This window comes from Lepidochelys olivacea, assembly GCF_965140295.1.
Source record: "Lepidochelys olivacea isolate rLepOli2 genome assembly, chromosome: 2".
In the NCBI taxonomy this organism is placed as follows: Eukaryota; Metazoa; Chordata; order Testudines; family Cheloniidae; genus Lepidochelys; species Lepidochelys olivacea.
Genome location: NC_140412.1, coordinates 255,500,829 through 255,519,986, shown reverse-complemented (window position 1 = coordinate 255,519,986; position 19,158 = coordinate 255,500,829). Strand labels below are relative to the sequence as shown.

General features: G+C 42.4%; 1 protein-coding gene across 2 annotated transcripts in view; it reads right to left on the bottom strand.

The window, feature by feature from the left end:
• Positions 1-19,158, bottom strand: part of PRKAG2 (protein kinase AMP-activated non-catalytic subunit gamma 2) — a 386,465-nt gene that overhangs the window by 274,258 nt on the left and 93,049 nt on the right. For both annotated transcript variants that reach the window (XR_014710259.1, XM_084619463.1), the window contains exon 2: positions 2,702-2,773. Coding sequence is in view for 1 of the 2 variants with exons in the window: in XM_084619463.1 (XP_084475589.1) it covers positions 2,702-2,773 (72 nt within the window). In the remaining variant the exon portion in view is untranslated. The remainder of the gene's footprint in view (positions 1-2,701; positions 2,774-19,158) is intronic.

Genomic DNA, 19,158 nt, shown 5'->3' with positions numbered 1-19,158 from the left:
TGAATACTGATGTACTTCCCCCTATCTATAGAAGAGGGAGAACATTCACCCAATCAACAAGTGCTGCTTCGGTAGCATGTCACACCAGAAGCTTACATGAGAAGTCTCCAAGCAGTCAAACTATAGTCCCTGCCCTGAGCAGTGAAGGAGAAAGCTGAGCTGAGATTAACTCCTTGTTCACATGGCACCAGACAGTGAGGAGAGGAAGGATGGTTATAGCTTATTATTATTCTTAAGTTTAAGCAATTAAGGTACTGGAAGGGACTCAGGATATCTACGTTCTATTCCTAGCTCTGCCACAGACTTCTTGTGTGTTCTTGGGCAAAACATTTTCAGTCCTTCAGTTCACTATTTGTACAATAAGGATACTACTTCCATGCCTGAAAGGGATGTTAGGACGATACATTCATTAATGATTGTGAGCTGCTCAGATATTATAGTGATGAGCACCACAGGAAACACTTACAAATACATTTTCTAAAAGTGCCTTTGCACCCTTTCCCAAGGAAGAACAGTCAAATTTAATGATAAACTTTAAAAGCAGATGATAGTGAGATCTTGTGGACTACTCACCTTTAACTCACTCTATAACCTAGACAGTGAAGGGATTTAAGTATGAAAAGATAGACATCTCTGATTTACTGCAGGTCTCCAAAATGACTGGGACATGGGAAACAGACCCTATATATGAAGGAGTCACTTCTTTTTGCATGTGCAAGTTAGATGGGTCAGACTGTGATTTCAACCTTGGAGAAGGGAGAACCACTTTACCTGAAGTAAAATACTAATTTGAATTGTTTGTTTGCTTATCTTCAGCAAAGGCTGACTTACAGAAATTTCATACCTCTTCAATGGTACGAATCCTACAACCCAATCCTACAGCTGTGCCATGCATAGAATTTGACGTCAATGGCAGTTCTGCAGGCTGAGTGACTGGTGTTCAAAAAATATCTTTACTGGAGCTACTGAAAGAAGAGGTGGTTGCTGGGAAACATTGTTTCAGCTCTTCCCAAGAAAGTCACTGGTCAGAATGACATCACAAAACTGGTAGGAAAAATTCAGGCATCTCCAAAATGTCAAAGGAGGACTTCAAAGAGGCACCACACAGCCTTGGGAACGAGTAAGACCACAAGAGAAAATCAGGTACATATTTTTTTTAAACGATTGACCCTCATATAATTTTCCCATCATCAAGAGAAAATAGGAGACTGTAGATGGAAAAAGCAGTTTTTAGCCAGAAATTACTGCCTTTCACCATCATAAAAATTCAGAGCAAAGATATCACACTCTTCAGTTTATGATCCACCAAATATATATATCTTTCAGTGACTTTGTACATTTTTTCCCCATCCAGTGTCTACATGAGTTCCCTTCCATCCATCTCTGACTCCTGCATCACAGTCTTAGAAGTTCGAACACAGAAAAGAACAAGGTCACTGACATTAGGATGCTGAACTACTGATGGATTGGACTGGCTTCTAACATGATTATTCTCTACTCTGAGGTGCAAAATAATAGAGAAAAAAGTGCTAACAAAAGCCAATTTATTTAAGTGTCACTTCTGGACACATATTAACTTCACTAGGGCAATATTTGTCATTTCCCCTGCCTTGAGCCACAAAATACAGACACTTCGATAGACTGTAGGAAGTCTCATTTAACCATACAGTTAATATTCTTCGCATAAGTGTTATTGTAAGTCAGAATAGGCCATTTTGCAGCTATAAGCTGAACTGGCACGTTTTCGGGGAGGTCTACTCTTCATTCTCCAGACTAGACAGCATGACCACACACACACACACACCCACACACCCCCAGACCTACTGCACTCCAAGAATAGCCATGTTGGAATGAGATCAGAACGAGTGACAGCATCTTCCAAACTCTACTGGAGCTATGAGGCCAGGACTTTGGGAACCAGGAGACCCCATCACAACCGATGCCACTGTGAAGGTCATGGAGCTGCTCTATAACAAGTTTTGAATACTGTCTTTCTATGTATTTGTCTGACTGTTGGCAAGGGATGTTTGCCAAATTAATATGTTTGGTTTAGTTTAACAGCAGGCTTCTGGAAAAACAAGCAGGAAGGCAAGGGAGTGGATTCCAGTAAGATACCTCCAGGGGGATTAAGGGAGAATGCCTGAGCTATTAAGCAGGAAGCTCATACTTCCTTGGCTTCAGTTAAATTTTACAGCTTATTTTGCCAATAGTGGTAATAAACAGATCAAAAATACTATAAAGAGTTAAAAGGACTCACTGGCCAGAAGTCAGGGAACTGTTCATAGGGACTAGACTGACGCCCTTAGACATCTGTTTGTTTATTGTACAACACCACACAGCAACGCCTCTTGAATCACACAGTAGCTAACCATATTCCTAGGGACAACTGTTGTAATTCAGTGAGGCGTGTTACTGCATTAAGTTAAATTTAATTTGCAGTGTTTACAGCAACAGTGCTGTAGTAAGGACTATGTTTCTTTCTTCAAAGGAAGTATCACATTAGTACAACAGTGATGCAGGGCAACCCAGCAGTGGCTATATTTATCCCTGGTCTAATTCCATGGACACTGGGGACTTGCAGCAGGGAAGAATCTGGGCCCAAGACTCCCAGCCTCTGCAAACCTAAGTAAAATAAAATGTGTTTATACTACCACAAGCACTATGAAATTACAAGGAGGATGAAAGCTTTGAAACATCCTACCTTTCGAGAAGCACTTTTGTCTGAGCTCTCCACATCTCCATCCAGGAATGGCATGGCAAATGAGCTAAGATCCTAGAAGGGAAGAAAAAGGAAATTTAATGCCTTATATTAATACTTTTCTCCACTTTGCTTTAGATATTCTTATTGTTCTAGTTCACAGTTTTATTCCTGAAGCATCCACCGGCATACCATGTACTACTTTACAAGTAAGCTTTAACAACGGCTGCAAAATGAGGGCCCTCTTCAGCACTCCCTGCCTCTGAAGCCAATGGGAGATTTGCTTGAATCTGGTGGGAGTAAGGAATGCTTAGCTGGGGCCTAGGCCTCGTCCCCTGAGACTCAGAACCTAGGGCCTTATGCTAGGTCTCTCAAATGAGACTAATGGAGTTAGGTGTCGAGATTCCACCAAAATTCATAGAAGATGATATTCGGGATATACATGCTTGTTCACCAACACAAATCTCTTGCCTCTAGCAGTGCCATCATCATTATTTTTATGCACTATTTCAAGCAATTAACAAGAGAAAATATAGATAATCTGAAAATATGTAACATATGTATAGGAGAGAGAAAACACCAACAGCGTGGAGTTGGGAAAATAACCTATGTACTTTCACAAATTAGAGAGGAGCACACGATTGATCAAGTGAAGTGGAACCATGAGACAAGTATACACGGTCATTCTTAATTAATGAAAACAAACTGCAATTATGTTCCACCCCCCGCTGCCTGTTCTATTTAGATCACTTTCCAGTCTCAGCATTTAGACTAACGCAGTTTTTTTTTTTAATTAATAATTAAATGTTTTCTGTAGGGCTCAAATTTACCATCCATCTGGTCAGAGAAGTGGGTAATGCGCAACTCACACTATACCTCTCAGTTATTCAACTTTGTGAACAGAAGTTCTGTAATGAGATACCTAACTGCAGTTTGAGCTTTGGATCCGAACAAATATTTGGGGCTGAACAAATATTTTTCCTGATGTAGAACACACACACCCCCCTCTGCCCTCTTGGTGTCAGTTCAAATGCAGGCCATTTTAGTAGTGGCTAAAAGTTATCAGCTAATGGCTGTTTGGTGGGTCTCCATCTGGTTCCTTATGGAGAAGTATCTAAATCACAAGAGCCGCCACCTATATTGGCACCCTTTTTGGGAGCATCATCAGAGAACCTCTATTCAATCCCTCTTTAACAGCAACACTTACATTCGTAACTCATCCAATAGCATGATCTTTTTTTTTTTTTCTGCACAGTTCATAAAAACTTAACTTGTGATTGAACAGTTTTTCATCAAAAGTTAACTTTGTTCTTTCTTTTTTGTTTTTGGAGGTGGTGTTTTTTGGGGAGGGGAGTTGGGGGGGGTTTGTTTTAGTTTTTTTTTCAATGAAAGTGTGTGGCAAAATGAGCAGATGGCAGAGCAAAAACTGGTCTCATCCCAGATTGCACAATCATCCTAAATACAAAACATGATTTTTTTAAGCACAAACAAACTTCAGACACACTTGAGGACTGTGCCTTTAGAATATTCCAGTTATATATCCTAATAACAAGTCTGGACATTTTGGCCTCAACCTCTCCATCTCAAAATTCTCCCCACCCCAGTTCCTATGGCTGGTTTAACAGCAGAACTGCCCGTTTTTCCTAAAGGACGATTATTGTAGCCTAGTGGACAAAGCCCCTGCATTGCATTTAGAGGATTCTGTATTCAAACCCCAATTAGGGTTGCATTTCTTTACACATTCAATATTTGTGTAATGAAATGCAACCCCAACAAAAAATGTGTAATAAAATGAAACCCCTTCAATGTTATCTATTTGTTCAATGAGATAGTGGTGTTTCAGTTCCAACTATTTAATAATTACCTGTACCAGGCTGTAGTGGAATGTCATGTATGCATGCAGCAACTCTACACAAAACATTAATTCAAATTTTCATGGAACTTCGCTAGCATGTGAACTAAAGAATACACTTGGTAGCTCATTGTACATTTATTCCGTGTGCCGGGCTCCCACTCATGTCAGTGGGACACATTGTCCCCTCTGCTTCCACAGGGAAAGGGGATTCAAAACTGGTAAATCTGGATGGGCATGCATAGTATAGGAAGAGGTCCCACATCATGCAGTTGTCCATCCTGTACTTATCCAAGTCTGTGAAAGCTCCTTTCAGGGTGCAATGATCAAGGCTACGTTTTAGTCATGGGTAGTTTTGGTACAGTAACTCCTCGCTTAAAGCTGTAGTTATGTTCCTGAAAAATGCTACTTTAAGCGAAACAATGTTAAGCTAATCCAATTTCCATATAAGAATTAATATAAATGGGGTTGTTAGGTTCTGGGGAAATTTTTTTCATCAGACAAAAGACTATATATTACACACACACAGACAGTATAAGTTTTAAACAATTTAATACTGTACACAGCAATGATGATTGTGAAGCTTGGTTGAGGTGGTGGAGTCAGAGGGTGGGTTATTTCCTGGGAAATGCCTTACTGCTAAATGATGAACTAGCACTCAGCTGAGCCCTCAAGGGTTAACACAGTGTTGTTAATGTAGCCTCACACTCTACAAGGCAGCACAAATGGAGGAAGGGGAGACAGCATAGCAGAGAGGGACAGAGACACACAGTGCGTGTTTGAGAGAGAGAGACGTGCATTGCCCCTTTAAGTATGATGACCCCACTCTACGTACACCGCCTTTTTAAGTAGACCAGCAAGCTGAGACAGCAGCTGCTGCCAGCAAGCTCCCTCTGTCCTGAGCCTTGTCATGTGTCCTCCTGGTCTGGGGAGATAGGGTACAGGAGCAGGGGGCAGGAGTGGGAGGAGGGGGGGGACACTGTGACATTAGCACCCCTCTCACCCCGTCCCCCCCCACAGCAAGCAAGAGGCTCCCGGGAGCAGCTCCAAGGCAGAGGGCAGGAGCAGCACACGGCAGTGGGGGGAGGAACAGCCGAACTGCCTGGCAATTGGTAGCCTGCTGGGTGGTTGCTGCACAGGGAACTTAGGGGAGCGGGGAGCTGATAGGGGGGCTGCCGGTCCACCCTGGTTCCAAGCCCTGACTAGCTAGCTTCAATGGGCTGCTCTTTCTGCAAGCAGTGGACAAAGCAGGCGGCTGCCAAACAAGATTATAAGGGAGCATTGCGCAACTTTAAATGAGCATGTTCCCTAACTGATCAGCAATGTAACAACAAAACAACGTTAACTGGGATGACTAAGTGAGGCGTTGGTGCTGGGGAAGGTGGCCCGGGTGCTGGGGGAGGTGACCCAGGACCCCCGCTAGTGCTCGAGGAGGGGGTTGGCAGGAGCTCCCTACTTGGCTCCCCCCTCCCACACACCGAAATTGCTGCTGCAGAAGACACAGATCACAGAAACCATGACTTCAGTGACAGACTCAAAGCCTTAGCAATGAGCCATGGGCATAGGAGACTGTGGGGTTTCTGGAGGCAGAGCTGAGGGTTGAACCTCAAAACCAGGCCATAGGCCTCTTAAGTTTGCCACCTAAAAACTGTGGCACCTGTATTAATGACCACTTTTGGAAATTTGAGACCTAAATGTCTTGCCCAGACACCCAGAAAGCCTGTGGCAGAGCTGGGAATGGAACACAGATCTCCTGAACCCCAGTCCTTTGCCTTAAGCTTAGAATACAAATCGTAAAATTGCAAAAGGGATGGTACAGCCCTATCTGCAAAAGCAGAATTTAAGTTACCAAATCTAAACAATTACAGCCTCAAATGTTAAAAATAACAAAATTCTCTTGCATTGTTATGCAATAGTGTCCAGTGCCAACCTCTGCTTTTACCAAAAAGATCCATCACCCTTGTGGTAGCCAAGAGAAAGTTTTTTGGTTTTTGTTTGTTTTGGGGTTTTTTTGTTTTAACAAAAGTGGGAAAAGTTGCAGTGCTCTCCGAAAGGGAATTTCACACCATCTTAAACAGCAAACATCTTTTCATTGTCATCCCTGCAGCCCCCAAATTGTGTCCACGCACTTCCCTCTGCATACAGACTCTCCCCCAACCATGCTGAATGTGCAGTTAATGGTGAACGTGACAATCAAAACCGCTGGGCTTGCCGAGAACAAAACACCGAGGGCATGTCTACGCTGGCAAGTTTCTGCACCGCAAGCTATACCACTTTTATTAAAATGCTGGAATTAAACTGCTGTTGAGTGTCCACACTGTGCTCCTTATGACACTGGACTGCATCCACATTAGCAGCGTCACACGATGCAGGTTACCCAATCCCATTGTTCCATGGGCATCCTGCTACATTGCCAGCTGCTTTTCAACTGAGTGTCTGGGGAGGTGGGATGGAGCATGAGCTTAACGAGAACAATTTTTCAGCCTCCTCCTTGTAACAACCTTTTGTGTATTTGAAAACTGTTTTCATGTGCCCTCTCAGTCTTCTCCAGACTAAAGAAACCCAATTTTTTTTCAATCTTTCCTCATACGTCATGTTTTCTAGACCTTTAATCATTTTTGTTGCTCTCCTCTGGATTTTCTCCAGTTTGTCAATATCTTTCCTGAAATGTGGCACCCAGAACTGGACACAATACTCCAGCTGAGGCTTTAACAGGGCAGAGGAGAGTGGAAGAATTACTACTTGTCGTCCTTACAACACTCCTGCTAATACATCCCAGAATGATGTTTGCTTCTTTTGCAACAGTGTTGCACTGTTGACTCACATTTAACTTGTGATCCACTATAACCTCAGATCCCTTTCCGCAGTACTTCCTAGGCAGTCATTTCCCAATTTGTATGTGTACAATTGATTGTTCCTTCCTAAGTGGAGTACTTCGCATTTGTCTTTATTGAATTTCCTTCTATTTATTTCAGACCATTTCTCCAGTTTGTCCAGAGCATTTTGAATTTTAACCCTATCCTCCAAAGCACTTGCAAACCCACCCAGTTTGATATGCTCTGCAAACTTTATAAGTGTACACTCTATGCTATCATTTATATGCTTTTTTATATAAATTATATCAAAATTAGATCTGCATACTTGACCATCACACATTCCATTAACATGAAAAGTTATTCTGCCTTAACATTGTTGTAGTCACTGTTAACATAATTTAATTTTATGGTGAATTTCGTATTATGGCAAAAGGCACTCTGGAGGTAGAAAATAGGAAAATTTATCTGAACTTTCCCACTAGACACAAAGGAAAATTTCAGGTAAGTCTGCAGATCCACTACAATGGGTCTTACTCCTGCTTGCAGCTTCCTGGGGGAAGAAATGAGACCTGTCAATCATGGCAGGCTGGGAGTTGCCAGCCTTTGCCAGCTACAGATACTTCCAAAGCTGCTTTTTGGAGCTCATGCCTTTAAACATCAATTCATGTGTTAATAGAAAAAGAATTTCCTAACAACACTTCCTACAACAAAGCAACTTCAAATTTCACCCCAACTACCAGAGAAGTTATATATAAAATCATGCCCATGAAAAACATGGAGGAGTGTGACTGTTTAACACTCCCTCAGAACTATAATCCTTATGCCAGATGGGTTGGATATAAGGACTTTCCCACTAGAAGCAAGAAAATTTTCTGGTAAGTTCAGATAAATTTTCCTATTTTTCTTTGCAGGAAAGTCCATGGATCCATTACACTGGGATGTTCAATAGCATAGCAGTGTCTCACCAGGGAGGGAAATATGGGATGAATGAGGAGGTATATATTATTTAATAAAAAAGAAACATCAATTACTGAGTGAGCACAGTATGCAAAAGCCTTCCTCCAACAGCAGGGACTGATGAAGATTGCAGATTTAACCTTTATCCAATAACGAGAAAAAAGTGACATTAATTGTGTCATGGGGAAAGTTGGTATCTGAGTGCATTTGGGATACAAAGAACGATTTTTAAATGTTTTAGGACAAAAAAAAAATTATTTAAAATCCAGTGTCATGAAAAAAGTTACATTAACTGTTTTGAGAGTGACTTTTGTTCCCAAACTACATTCCGATCCTAAGAACAATTCTTTAATGTTTTAGGTGAAAAAAATTAATTCACTAGCAAATTGAAAGAACTAGCACTATTTTAATTTAGTATGAGCGATTTTCACACATCAGCATCAACGTGGAATGAATAAAATGGTTAGCACGTACAAATTCACTGCTTTCTCCACACTGCTTGCGGCTCTTCTGGGCAGCTGACCTTGGGCAAATGTAGCGGTGTTCACTGCCGAGCTTCCTACATGCTCCGAAGGGATCTATTTTTTGATGGTAGTCAAGGGACAAGACTGCTGTTTTGATGGGCATGGTGAGATGACAGGTAAGCAAGGATTCTTCTCTTTATATGTCCATCTACGAGACACTCTCCTAGATTGAAAAGGAACAAGTGCCCTCTCTGTCTAGGGCGAGTGTTGTGCCAAGCGGGAAAATGACAAAATTTGCCATTCCAACAACATCAAGCATGTTGAAGAAACGAACCACTGGCTGCCTATTTATTTTGCACCTTCTAGGAGCACATTCTTGTTAGATGGTCCATGTTATCATCACCACTTTTAATATCACTAGTAGAGAATTATGTAGGGTTTCTTTTTATCTTATTTTACAACCTTGTCATGATGCATGATTGATAAAATTATTACTGACTTGCTCTCCTTTGGAATATAAGAGAAATCAGGGTGACTAGCCAAGCAAACCCAAACACTGACGACAATTTTTCTCTGCTGAGATGTGAGTGCATCTCACTGGGTATATCTGGCTTGTTTCATTGGATTGTTCCAACATAGGTCAAATTTTCATTGAGCAGGTCTTCAGCAAGCTGAGGACTGGTGAAGAAATTATCCCCAACTACATTTCTTCCAATCTTATACCAGTGCTGAAGAGAAGCTTCTCATTGTCTGAAGACGAACTTGAAAAATCAACAGAAACACAGTCTTCCTTTTCAGAGTAACTCTCAATACGAACTGGCACAAAGTCATCATCATCTAATACGTTGCCATCACACAAGGACTTGCTTTCAGAGTTACAAATCATTTTTATAAGGTCAGAAACAGAATATTGTGCCTGATTGATTGCCATCTCGAACTGTGCAACACAGAAAACCCCCTCAAGAGTCTCCTGAGTCTGCAGTGTTTGGAGCACAAGATCTAGACAGAAAATCCTCTCAAGCATGGGCAGTGGGTATCTTGGAACAGGAAGGCATTGTCTTCTCGAACAGTCTGACGTTCCCACCGCCCATGCTGTTCCCTGGGGCAGGCAGGCTGGGGACTGCAGTGTGCCCCCAGGGCCATGCTGCACCATGCCACACGTCCTCCCAGCACTGGGGCCAAGGCCACTCCGGCTGCGCCACCTGTCGGGGGAAGGAGGCACTCTGGCCATGTCGCCTGCCCACCCGCCCAGCACTGGGGCTGGCTGCTCGGCCAGGGTGGGGGGTGTGCCCAGCAGCGCGGCCCGGGGAGGCTGGGGCCGTGCTGCCTGGCTGTCCGGGGGGGACTAGCCTGGGGCAGGGGCCAGTGGCCACGGAGGCGGGGGGAGACTGGGCAGGAGCCAGAGGCCACAGTGGGGGCTGGGCTCCAGTGGGCATAGAGGCTAACTTTCCCGGTGGATTCACCCACCGCCCATGTTCTCAAGAGTGTTAGGTGAAGAGAGCCAGCACCAGTCCGCTCTGTGTTGAGGATACTGATCAAGCCTGGATTTTAAGGGAACAATGTCCCTGGAGTACCTTCTACCTTAGGGTGGCTGGATACAACAACCACTGTCTCTGTAATACATTATCAATTAGCATATGCTAACTGTTACAAGACAAGATATTTTTGTCAACCTGTCTGCAATAGCTCATGAGTGTGAGTGCCAAACTCAGGGCAGACTGTCAAGAAGCAGGGCACAAACCACAAATTGGTCATGGATAGTTCTCTGAAAACATCCACTCAATGAACACAGAGAACAATTGATTGCCATCCTCTTTATAACAGCCCTTACCATATTTGAAGATTATCAGGTCCCCTTTCAGTGTTCTTTTCTCCAAACTAAACATACTCAATTTTTTTAACCTTTCCTTATAGGTCAGGTTTTCTCAAAATTTTATCATTTATGTTGCTCTCCTCCAGATTTTCTTCATTCTGTATTAAAATGGAGCACAAAAACGGGACACAGTATTCCATCTGAGGCCTCATCACTGTTGAGTAAAGCAGAACAATTGCCTCTTGTATCTTACATAGAACACTCCTATTAATACACCCTAGAATGATATCAGCCTTTTTCACAACTGCATCAAATTGTTGGCTCATATTCAATTTCAGGTCCACAGTTACCCACAGATCCTTTTCGGCCATCTACTGCCTAGCCAGTTACTCCACGCTTTGCAGCTGTCCATTTGATTTTTGCTTCCTACATTTAGTACTTTGCACTTGTCTTTACTGAATTTCATCTTGTTGCTTTCACACAAATTCTCCTGTTTATCAAGGTCCTTTTGAATTCTAATCCTGTCCTCCAAAGTGCTTGCAACCTCTCCCAGCTTGGTGTCATTCACAAATTGTAAAAGTATACTCAAGTCCATTATCCAAGCCACTATTAATAATACCTAACACTATCGGACCGAGGACTGACCCCCACAGGATCCCACTAGATATATCCTCCTAGTGTGACAGTGAACCATTGATAACTATAACTAACCACATTATAGTAATTTCATCTAGGCCACATTTCCCTAGTTTGCTTATGACAATGACCTGTGGCACTGTGTCAAAGCTTTACGAAAATTAAGATAAATCACAGCTACTGCTTCCCCCCATCCACTAGGCCAGTAACCTTGTCAAAGAAGGAAATTTAAGTTTATGTGTAGTGATTTGCTCTTGACAATCCATGTTGGACTATTAGTTATTATCCTCTGGAGGCTGTGACAGACTCAGACCAGAAGGATATAAGAAAGTAAAGTATATCAGCCTCAGAACGAGCAGGTAGGTCCCTGTTCCCTGGATAGCCAAACAAAGGCTACTCCAGGCCAATCAAGACACCTGAAGCTAATTAACCAGTTAAGGTCATTAGGCTAATGCCAGCACCTGACCCCAATTAACTGGCAAAGGGTCAGTTAAGGCCATTAGGCTAATGGAGACAGCTGGAACCAATCAAGGTCTCACTCATACTGCTTAAAAGCTCTCCCTCCCAGTTCCCTAGGGAGAGCCCAGGTGAAAGGAGTTGGAGGAGAAGCAGCATTGCTGTATTCTGAGGTAAGGGTGAAACTAGGAAAAGGGGACCACGGGGAAGTGGCCCAGAGAATCAAAGCAACTTCAGTGGTGAAGGGAAATCCGCCAACAGCTGCTACTATTAGGATCCCTGAACTGGAACCCGGAGTAGAGGGTGGACCCGGATTCCCCCCACCATGCTCTACAGAGATCCCCTTGAGAGGGGAAGCAGGCCTCGATCCAGTCAGGAGGCTGAACTGTGCCTACTGAGCGCTACGGATCAACAACGACTGTGGGGTATTTCCCCTTCCCATCTCCCACACTGGCCTGTGATGAAAGTAAATCAACAGGATGTGACTCTTGCCGCTATACTGTGAAAGGAAGATCACATTGGGGCCTTAGTGAGTTTCTGAGGCTACTGAATCCACCCAGACGTGTGGGACCCACCAATACAGGCTCCAAACTTTGTCACAAGGCTTACAAATTGATCGTTTAATAGTTTGTTCTAGTACCTTTCCAGGTATCTAAGTCAGGCCGACTGGTCTGTAATTCTCTGGGTCCTCTTTGTTACCCTTTTAAAATATAGGATCTGTACACACACTTCTCCAGTCCACCGCAACCTCACCCGCCTCCATGAGTTCTCAAAGATAAAGGCTAATGCTTCTGAGATTGCTTCAGCTAGTCCCTTCTGTATTTTAAAGAGAATTTTGTCAGGTCTTGCAGACTTGAATACATCTAAATATTGTTTAATCTGTTCTTTCTTTATTCTGGATTGTGCTTTCTCCCCCTTGTTGTTAACATTAATTGTGTTCATAATTAACCTTTTTAGTGAAGACTGAAGCAATATAGACATTAAACATCTCAGTCTTCTTGATGTCATCAATTATTAACTTTCCTTTCCTGCGAGGTAGCATAATTCACACTTTCCTTTGTCCTTCTCCTAATACATTTATAGAACTCCTTCTTATTGTTTTATGTCCCTTGTTAGATTGTAACTCATTCTGTGCCCTAGCCTTTTGATTTTGTCCCTACATGCTTCTATTTTGAGCTACTCTTTTGTACTCATGTGCTGCAATTTGTCCAAGTTTCCTCTTTTTGTAGAATTCCTTTTTTATTTTCAGGTCTTTAAAGAGTTCCTGATGCAGCTATACTGGCCTCTTACTACCCTTTCTAGATGTGCATTACTGCTCTGCCAAGAGCATTCACTTAAAACTTTTTTTTTTTTAAAATAATCAAATATTTGAAGGATGTGATCTGAGATTTTCACTTCTCTGCTCACTATGTCTACTAACACATTATGGCTCTCACTTTTCACTGCCTTGCATCTTGTCTAGTAATTGCTACCCGAATGAAGTGGGTGAACAGACCACTATTCTGAGTTGATAAGTATTTTGCACCCCTTTGAAATGGTGACTGCAAAGGATGCAAGGCAGTGGTGAATCAGGCCCTAGATATGGCTATACAAGAGCTATGTATTATTACCCAACCAGGAACAGACACTTTCCTTGACGAACTTTACCCACGCTTAGCTAGCGCTTCAGTACAGAGAACATTCCCTACTGTTTTTCTGGATTTCTCCTTTAATAAAAGCAGAAAAGGCAACTTGATGCAGCCTCAGAGTGCAGAAAATGTGCCCAATTTTGCAAGGTGCCATTGAAATCCAGCATTCTGCAGGGTCACATCCTCACAAAGCTCTAAGAACCTACCTATGTGATGTTCTTATCTAACATATTTTCTGGACACAGATAACCCCGTGTATCCCTCTAGGTTTAGGAGGATCAGGGTTTCTGTTAACTTCAGGAGGCAAATACTCTTGTTCCCAATCATCGGCTTTGCCCAATCAGCATCATATTTATTAGGAATAGCCTCTGACTGCACAGTCTATTGATTAGACTGTCCATTAGAAAGAAGAGATCAGGACACAGGCAGTTAGCACACATGCTAGCACTAGGGTCTTAATGCCTTGAGATTCTCAATTTGAGGAAGGGTTTGGATTCCAAACTCCTACCAAGACAAAATGAATGACTCAAGTTCTTGAGGACAAGGTGCACATTTTTGCAGATCGGACCTGATGGAGGGATTTCTCTTTCAGAACTAACCTTTTAGAAACCCTGCAGACCTCAGAAGACATCACTCCAATGACTACTATTTAAGTTAAAATTCAGACTTGATTCTAAATCTGTGTTATTAGGAGTCTTGAACACAGAAATCATTGCTTCCAGACACAAAGCTATTATTTTGCTTTTCATTAAGGACACAAAATATGGATGATTTTAGAATTTTTGGCAATTTGGAGAGATGATTTAATGGCTGCCTGTATCCAGTGCTCCCTGATTTTCTGGGACCAGTGGTACCAAGAGGACTGTCCACATTTAATCCACACCTAAGAATATCCAGGAAACATCTGCAAAGTGAAATGACCCATCACATTTTAATCTAATGGTTTGTAGATTATAGCATAATCTGAAAATAGAGCAAAGGAGCTATTACATTTACAGGCCATTTAGAATATCAATTTTGGGTTGTGGGCAAGGAGAGGGAGAAGGTATTTTTTTACATAATATGCCAAAACAATTAAAATATACCCATGATTGTATCATTCTTAACAAATAAAGGCACGGGGGGAGTTGAAATGGACAGATTTCTACTCATTTGTTGGGCTTCCATTCTGAACACAGCACTGAGTCTTGCTGTGATATTCTGTTCCTTATGGGTACGGTTACTCATTCCCTACCCGTTCCAGTGAATCTAACAGAAGTGTGTGCTCTGGAAGACAGAGTGATAAATTATACTGAGACGTTAGGATTTTGGTTACTAGGTCTCAGTATGACTCAACGAGTGGGCAGTGACAGATGCAGAATGCTCGTTACATGCACAGAAGCCAGGTTTGTACTTCGCAAGGCTTGGCTGATTTAATTTCTCATTTCTCTTAAATTTTTTAAAGTATGTTCATAATAAAAGAAACCATCACGTGGAACTGGATAGCTGGAGCCAGTGGAAATGAGATATGGAGACCTTCAGTTCTGTGTTCCTGGCTCCAATCCAGCCCAAATCTTCGTGCCTGAAAATCATTAACACCATATAGTGACTATTCAGTGCCCTCTGTGAAATTAACTTGGTGGCCTCAGTACAGTTCCTAGAGGATAAGCATTCGCAACAGAAGATCACCACAACTGCCATTTAAAGGCACCTTTCTGGGCATCCTAAGCAAACAAAGGATTAAATGGCTATGGAAACTGAAGCTACCTATGCATTGCCACACCCATTCCTGTACCGTGCACAGCATGGGTGGCTACTGCTTTACTTGGCTAGAGCCTTTGCTAACAGAGCCCCACCAGTCTCCTGACTTTGTAGTACTGGTGGAACCTTACTGAAAATACAAACCACATTAGAACAGAAATGCCAAGATATTTCCCAGATAATGGTTGACCAAAATAGTTTGTTGAGTGGGCTAGGTCCTCATGCTGGAAACCCTGTCAGCCTCAGCACACCCCTGAGGAAAAGGATCTCGTCCAAATCACTAACATCTTGTTCTTTTTGAGACTGATCCTGACAGGTGCTGAGCACCAGCAACTTACACTGAATTCACTGTTTGGGATCAGGCCACATATGAATTGCTTCAACAGAAAACCATAGAGATTTGTGGGATTTTTTAATATCTCAGAGATATGGTATTCTTTATACCCATTCCTCCAGTCTTTAGGGGGAAACCCCAGCTTTATCTTCTGAGTCACCTGGTTAATCACCTTGTAAAGAATCCAGCAGCAACAGCCATACTGAAGAACTCCCATGGAATGGGTTGGGAAGGAACCAGGCAATAGAAGACAGGATGGGCATATTCTGGAGCGCGAGATCAGAGGTGGGGCTGTGTGTAGCATGTTCCGCTCTGTACAGACTACCATGTTATTTATATGTTTTAAGTTAACCAGCAAAAAAAATGTCCAGAGGCCTTGAGACAGTATGGAAATATTATGAATGTTGCCCTATTCCTAAAGCTCAACAGTTAATAGAACATCACTTGTGGCTCTCTGACAGGATATGAGTAAGAACCCCAAGCATGTGACAGCCTGTTTATTGGTTCTTTCACGCTAGGAATCGTACAGTGCTATGACTGTTCACAGAGTATTTATTATTATGGCAGATGGACAACCCAGCTAAAGCATAAATTAAAAAGAGAGAGAGCACACAAGAGAAAAAGAATAGAAAACTGTGGATATTCCCTCCTCACCATCCCAGATCAGACTCCTCCACTCTCTCTACTAGGGCTGCAACTTGGCCACCCCTCACAAACTGCAACTTGTACAAGCAGCAGCCTGCTTACTGACCAGCAGAGGGAAGTACCAACACATCACACCACTGCTGCATCATCTACTATTTATCGGTTTCCAGCCTCAATGTAAAGTCTTATTTCTGATCTTCAGAGTCCTTACTGTGTGCTAGGTAGCTCGGTTCTGGATGGTAAGCAATCAGTATTATTATCTATTACTCCTAGGGGGAATTCTGCACCACCGTGCAATGCAGAATTTTACAGAAATTAATGTTGTGCCTACAGAATTTCCTTTTTCCTCCCCACAGAAATGGGCTGCAGAAATATTGGCCACCACCAGTGGCCACTGGACCCGGCCCAGCCCAGCTCTCAAACAGAAGACAAGGCTGGGGGGAGGGAACAAGAAGGAGGCAACGGTGTGCAGGAAACTCTGTGCAATCTTGGGACCAAGCATCAAGCTATTTCTCCCTCTGGATCCCTGGGCTCTGGAGGGAGCGGGCAGGGGGGAGAGTATCTGGGCTGGGAGGAGCCATGGCTATGCAAGTGAGTGTCTGGCCCCTCGGCTGGGCTGAGTGGGAGAGCGAACAGAGAAACAGGAACTGGGCTGTTGTAGGGGTTTCTTTAACTCTCTACTCCTGGGGGAATTTTTGTATGTGTCTGTATTGTTACACACATACTTGCTGACAAAGTATTTTGAAATAAATTACCAAAATAACTGAAACTGGCAGTATTATATAGCGTTAACAAATTTAACTTTGCAAAATTTTTAAGAATTTAAAAATATTGTGTGCAGAATTTTTAATCTTTTGGCACAGAATCCCCCAGGAGGAATCTATTGGAACCATGACCAAAGGTATGCTGGGGCCTTCGCGTTATTGGATAGACAGGAATACTTAGACACGAAGCATTCTGAACTATAAAACACCTTAGCAAAAAAAGATATCAAAACTAAGCCCAAACCCAACTCTGTTCAATGCAGCCCCACTTTGTGATAAGACCCCTCCAACAGAACATCTCCCTCAATACCCAATCCAAAATAGGAAGGCTGGGTGGAGGAAGAGGAAAGAAAGAAATTGAGAACTTCAAGAAAGGGAGGAGAAGTTACAAGGATGATGAGGGATTTAAAAGGAAAAACAAACAACACACATCTATAAGCAGGGAGAGATTGTGGGGATCTTGCCCTTCTAGGCGTGCTCAGTGCTATCAGTAATTGCTGACAGTAATTTTGTGATGGGGTCTTAGAAGATGTAGATTAGACAGATATTTTCAAAAAAAAGTAGAGTTTCAGGAAATAGTTAAACAACAAAACTACAGGCAGCAAGAGATCATTAAACCTGACCAAAGAGAACTGTGTCCGAACATAGTGGAAATACCTGGGATACTATAGTGGTGGGTGCCAATAAAAAGAAGATCAGTTCGATAGACAGGCTCACATCAGGAGTGCTTCAAAAGTATCTCAGTGTGTTAGCTTCTATTTAAAGAAAAAAGGCTGCACTTTATACTGTGATTTCCTCATTCAGTATGGAGCAAATCTTCTAGAGAAGAATTTCCTCAAGGACAACGCTTCCCACTGATGTCCACAGGAGCTTTAACCGAGAAATTGCTATTGGAATTTGTTCGTGTGTGTGAAGAGAATTTTCCTGCTGTAAAAAACGATATTAAAGTTTCTAGGTAGGAGATTAGACCCCTCTGATCAACTGGTCCCTTGATTTAATAGGGAAGATGATGCTTGGAAGTCACTTAAAAAAAAAAAAGGAATAAGGAAATACTAGATGTTGCCAGTTACTCCCCTCAAGAGAGGGAAATCAAGGCCACACATGCTGCGGAAAGAAGATCAGAGTAAGATTCCTAATGGAGCCTCATGGGAAGGTCCCCCTGTAGAATGATCATTTACCACCATGCCTTTGTGCTGCATTGTTCCGTATCCTCCTTTTCCCACAGAACACAAACTCTTTGGGGCATGGAATTCGTTACCTGTTTGGCATAGCTCTGAGTACACTTACAGCACCAGACATATAATATATTGAATACAGTGGTCTCTTGTCATGGCTCATACAGAGTGATCTTGTTCTTCTGGTATCTGGGCCAAAGAGACATGGAGCACTGTAAACTCCATTCTAGGACCCAGTGAGGATGTCTTCTCACACACACTCTCTCACTTCTCTACCCTCCTTTGTATGTAATGGTGCTGTTTCTTGGAACTGAAAAAACAACCTCAACAAATCAGTAAAGAGAAGCTCTAATCTGAGCATCTGCAGGGCATAGTAAAAATTTCAGTAGTTGGCCTACATCTGCCTTAAAATCTGCTGACAAGACATCAAACCCTTCAAGCTAGCCTGTACCTTTGTGAGACAAAACCACAGGCCACAAATTCTAACCTCCCAGGCTTTGATCCAACAGCAAGTGAGAACAGATGTGACCAAACTCAGTTGTGGGGAGGAGAATAGGTATTTTTATTTTTTTGTGTTGATGGATCCATGCAATAAAAATAAACAACATTAGCACCTTTCATCCTTCAGAAGCCCAAACCATTGTATAAACTTTATGTTTATAAACACGATAGTTTTGAGATTAAAATAGTGGACTGGCACTCAAGAGATCTGGGTTCAGTTCCCAGTTCTGCCACAGACTTCCTATCTGACAGGTCATTTAATCATTGTCTCTTTACCGTCTGTAAAATAGGGATAATATTACTTCCTTTCTCTCATCCTGGTCTGTCTTCTTCATTTAGAATGTAAGCTCTTGACAAAATGTTTGTTCAACAGCTAACACGGGGTTGTGAGTTCAACCCTTGAGGGGGCCATTTAGGGATTTGGGGTAAAAATTGAGGATTGGTCCTGCTTTGAGCAGGGGGTTGGACTAGATGACCTCCTGATATTCTATGATTCAACACAATGGGGCCCTGATATCTGCTGGGACCTCTAGGTGCTGGTGTAATACAATATAATAAATAATAATGAGAAATCATTACACAACTTTGCCCCATGGAAATGCAGCAGCCATTCTGCACCAGTAATGCTGCTTATCACAGATCTTTTTTATGGAGACTTGAGGAATAATGCATCTGTTTG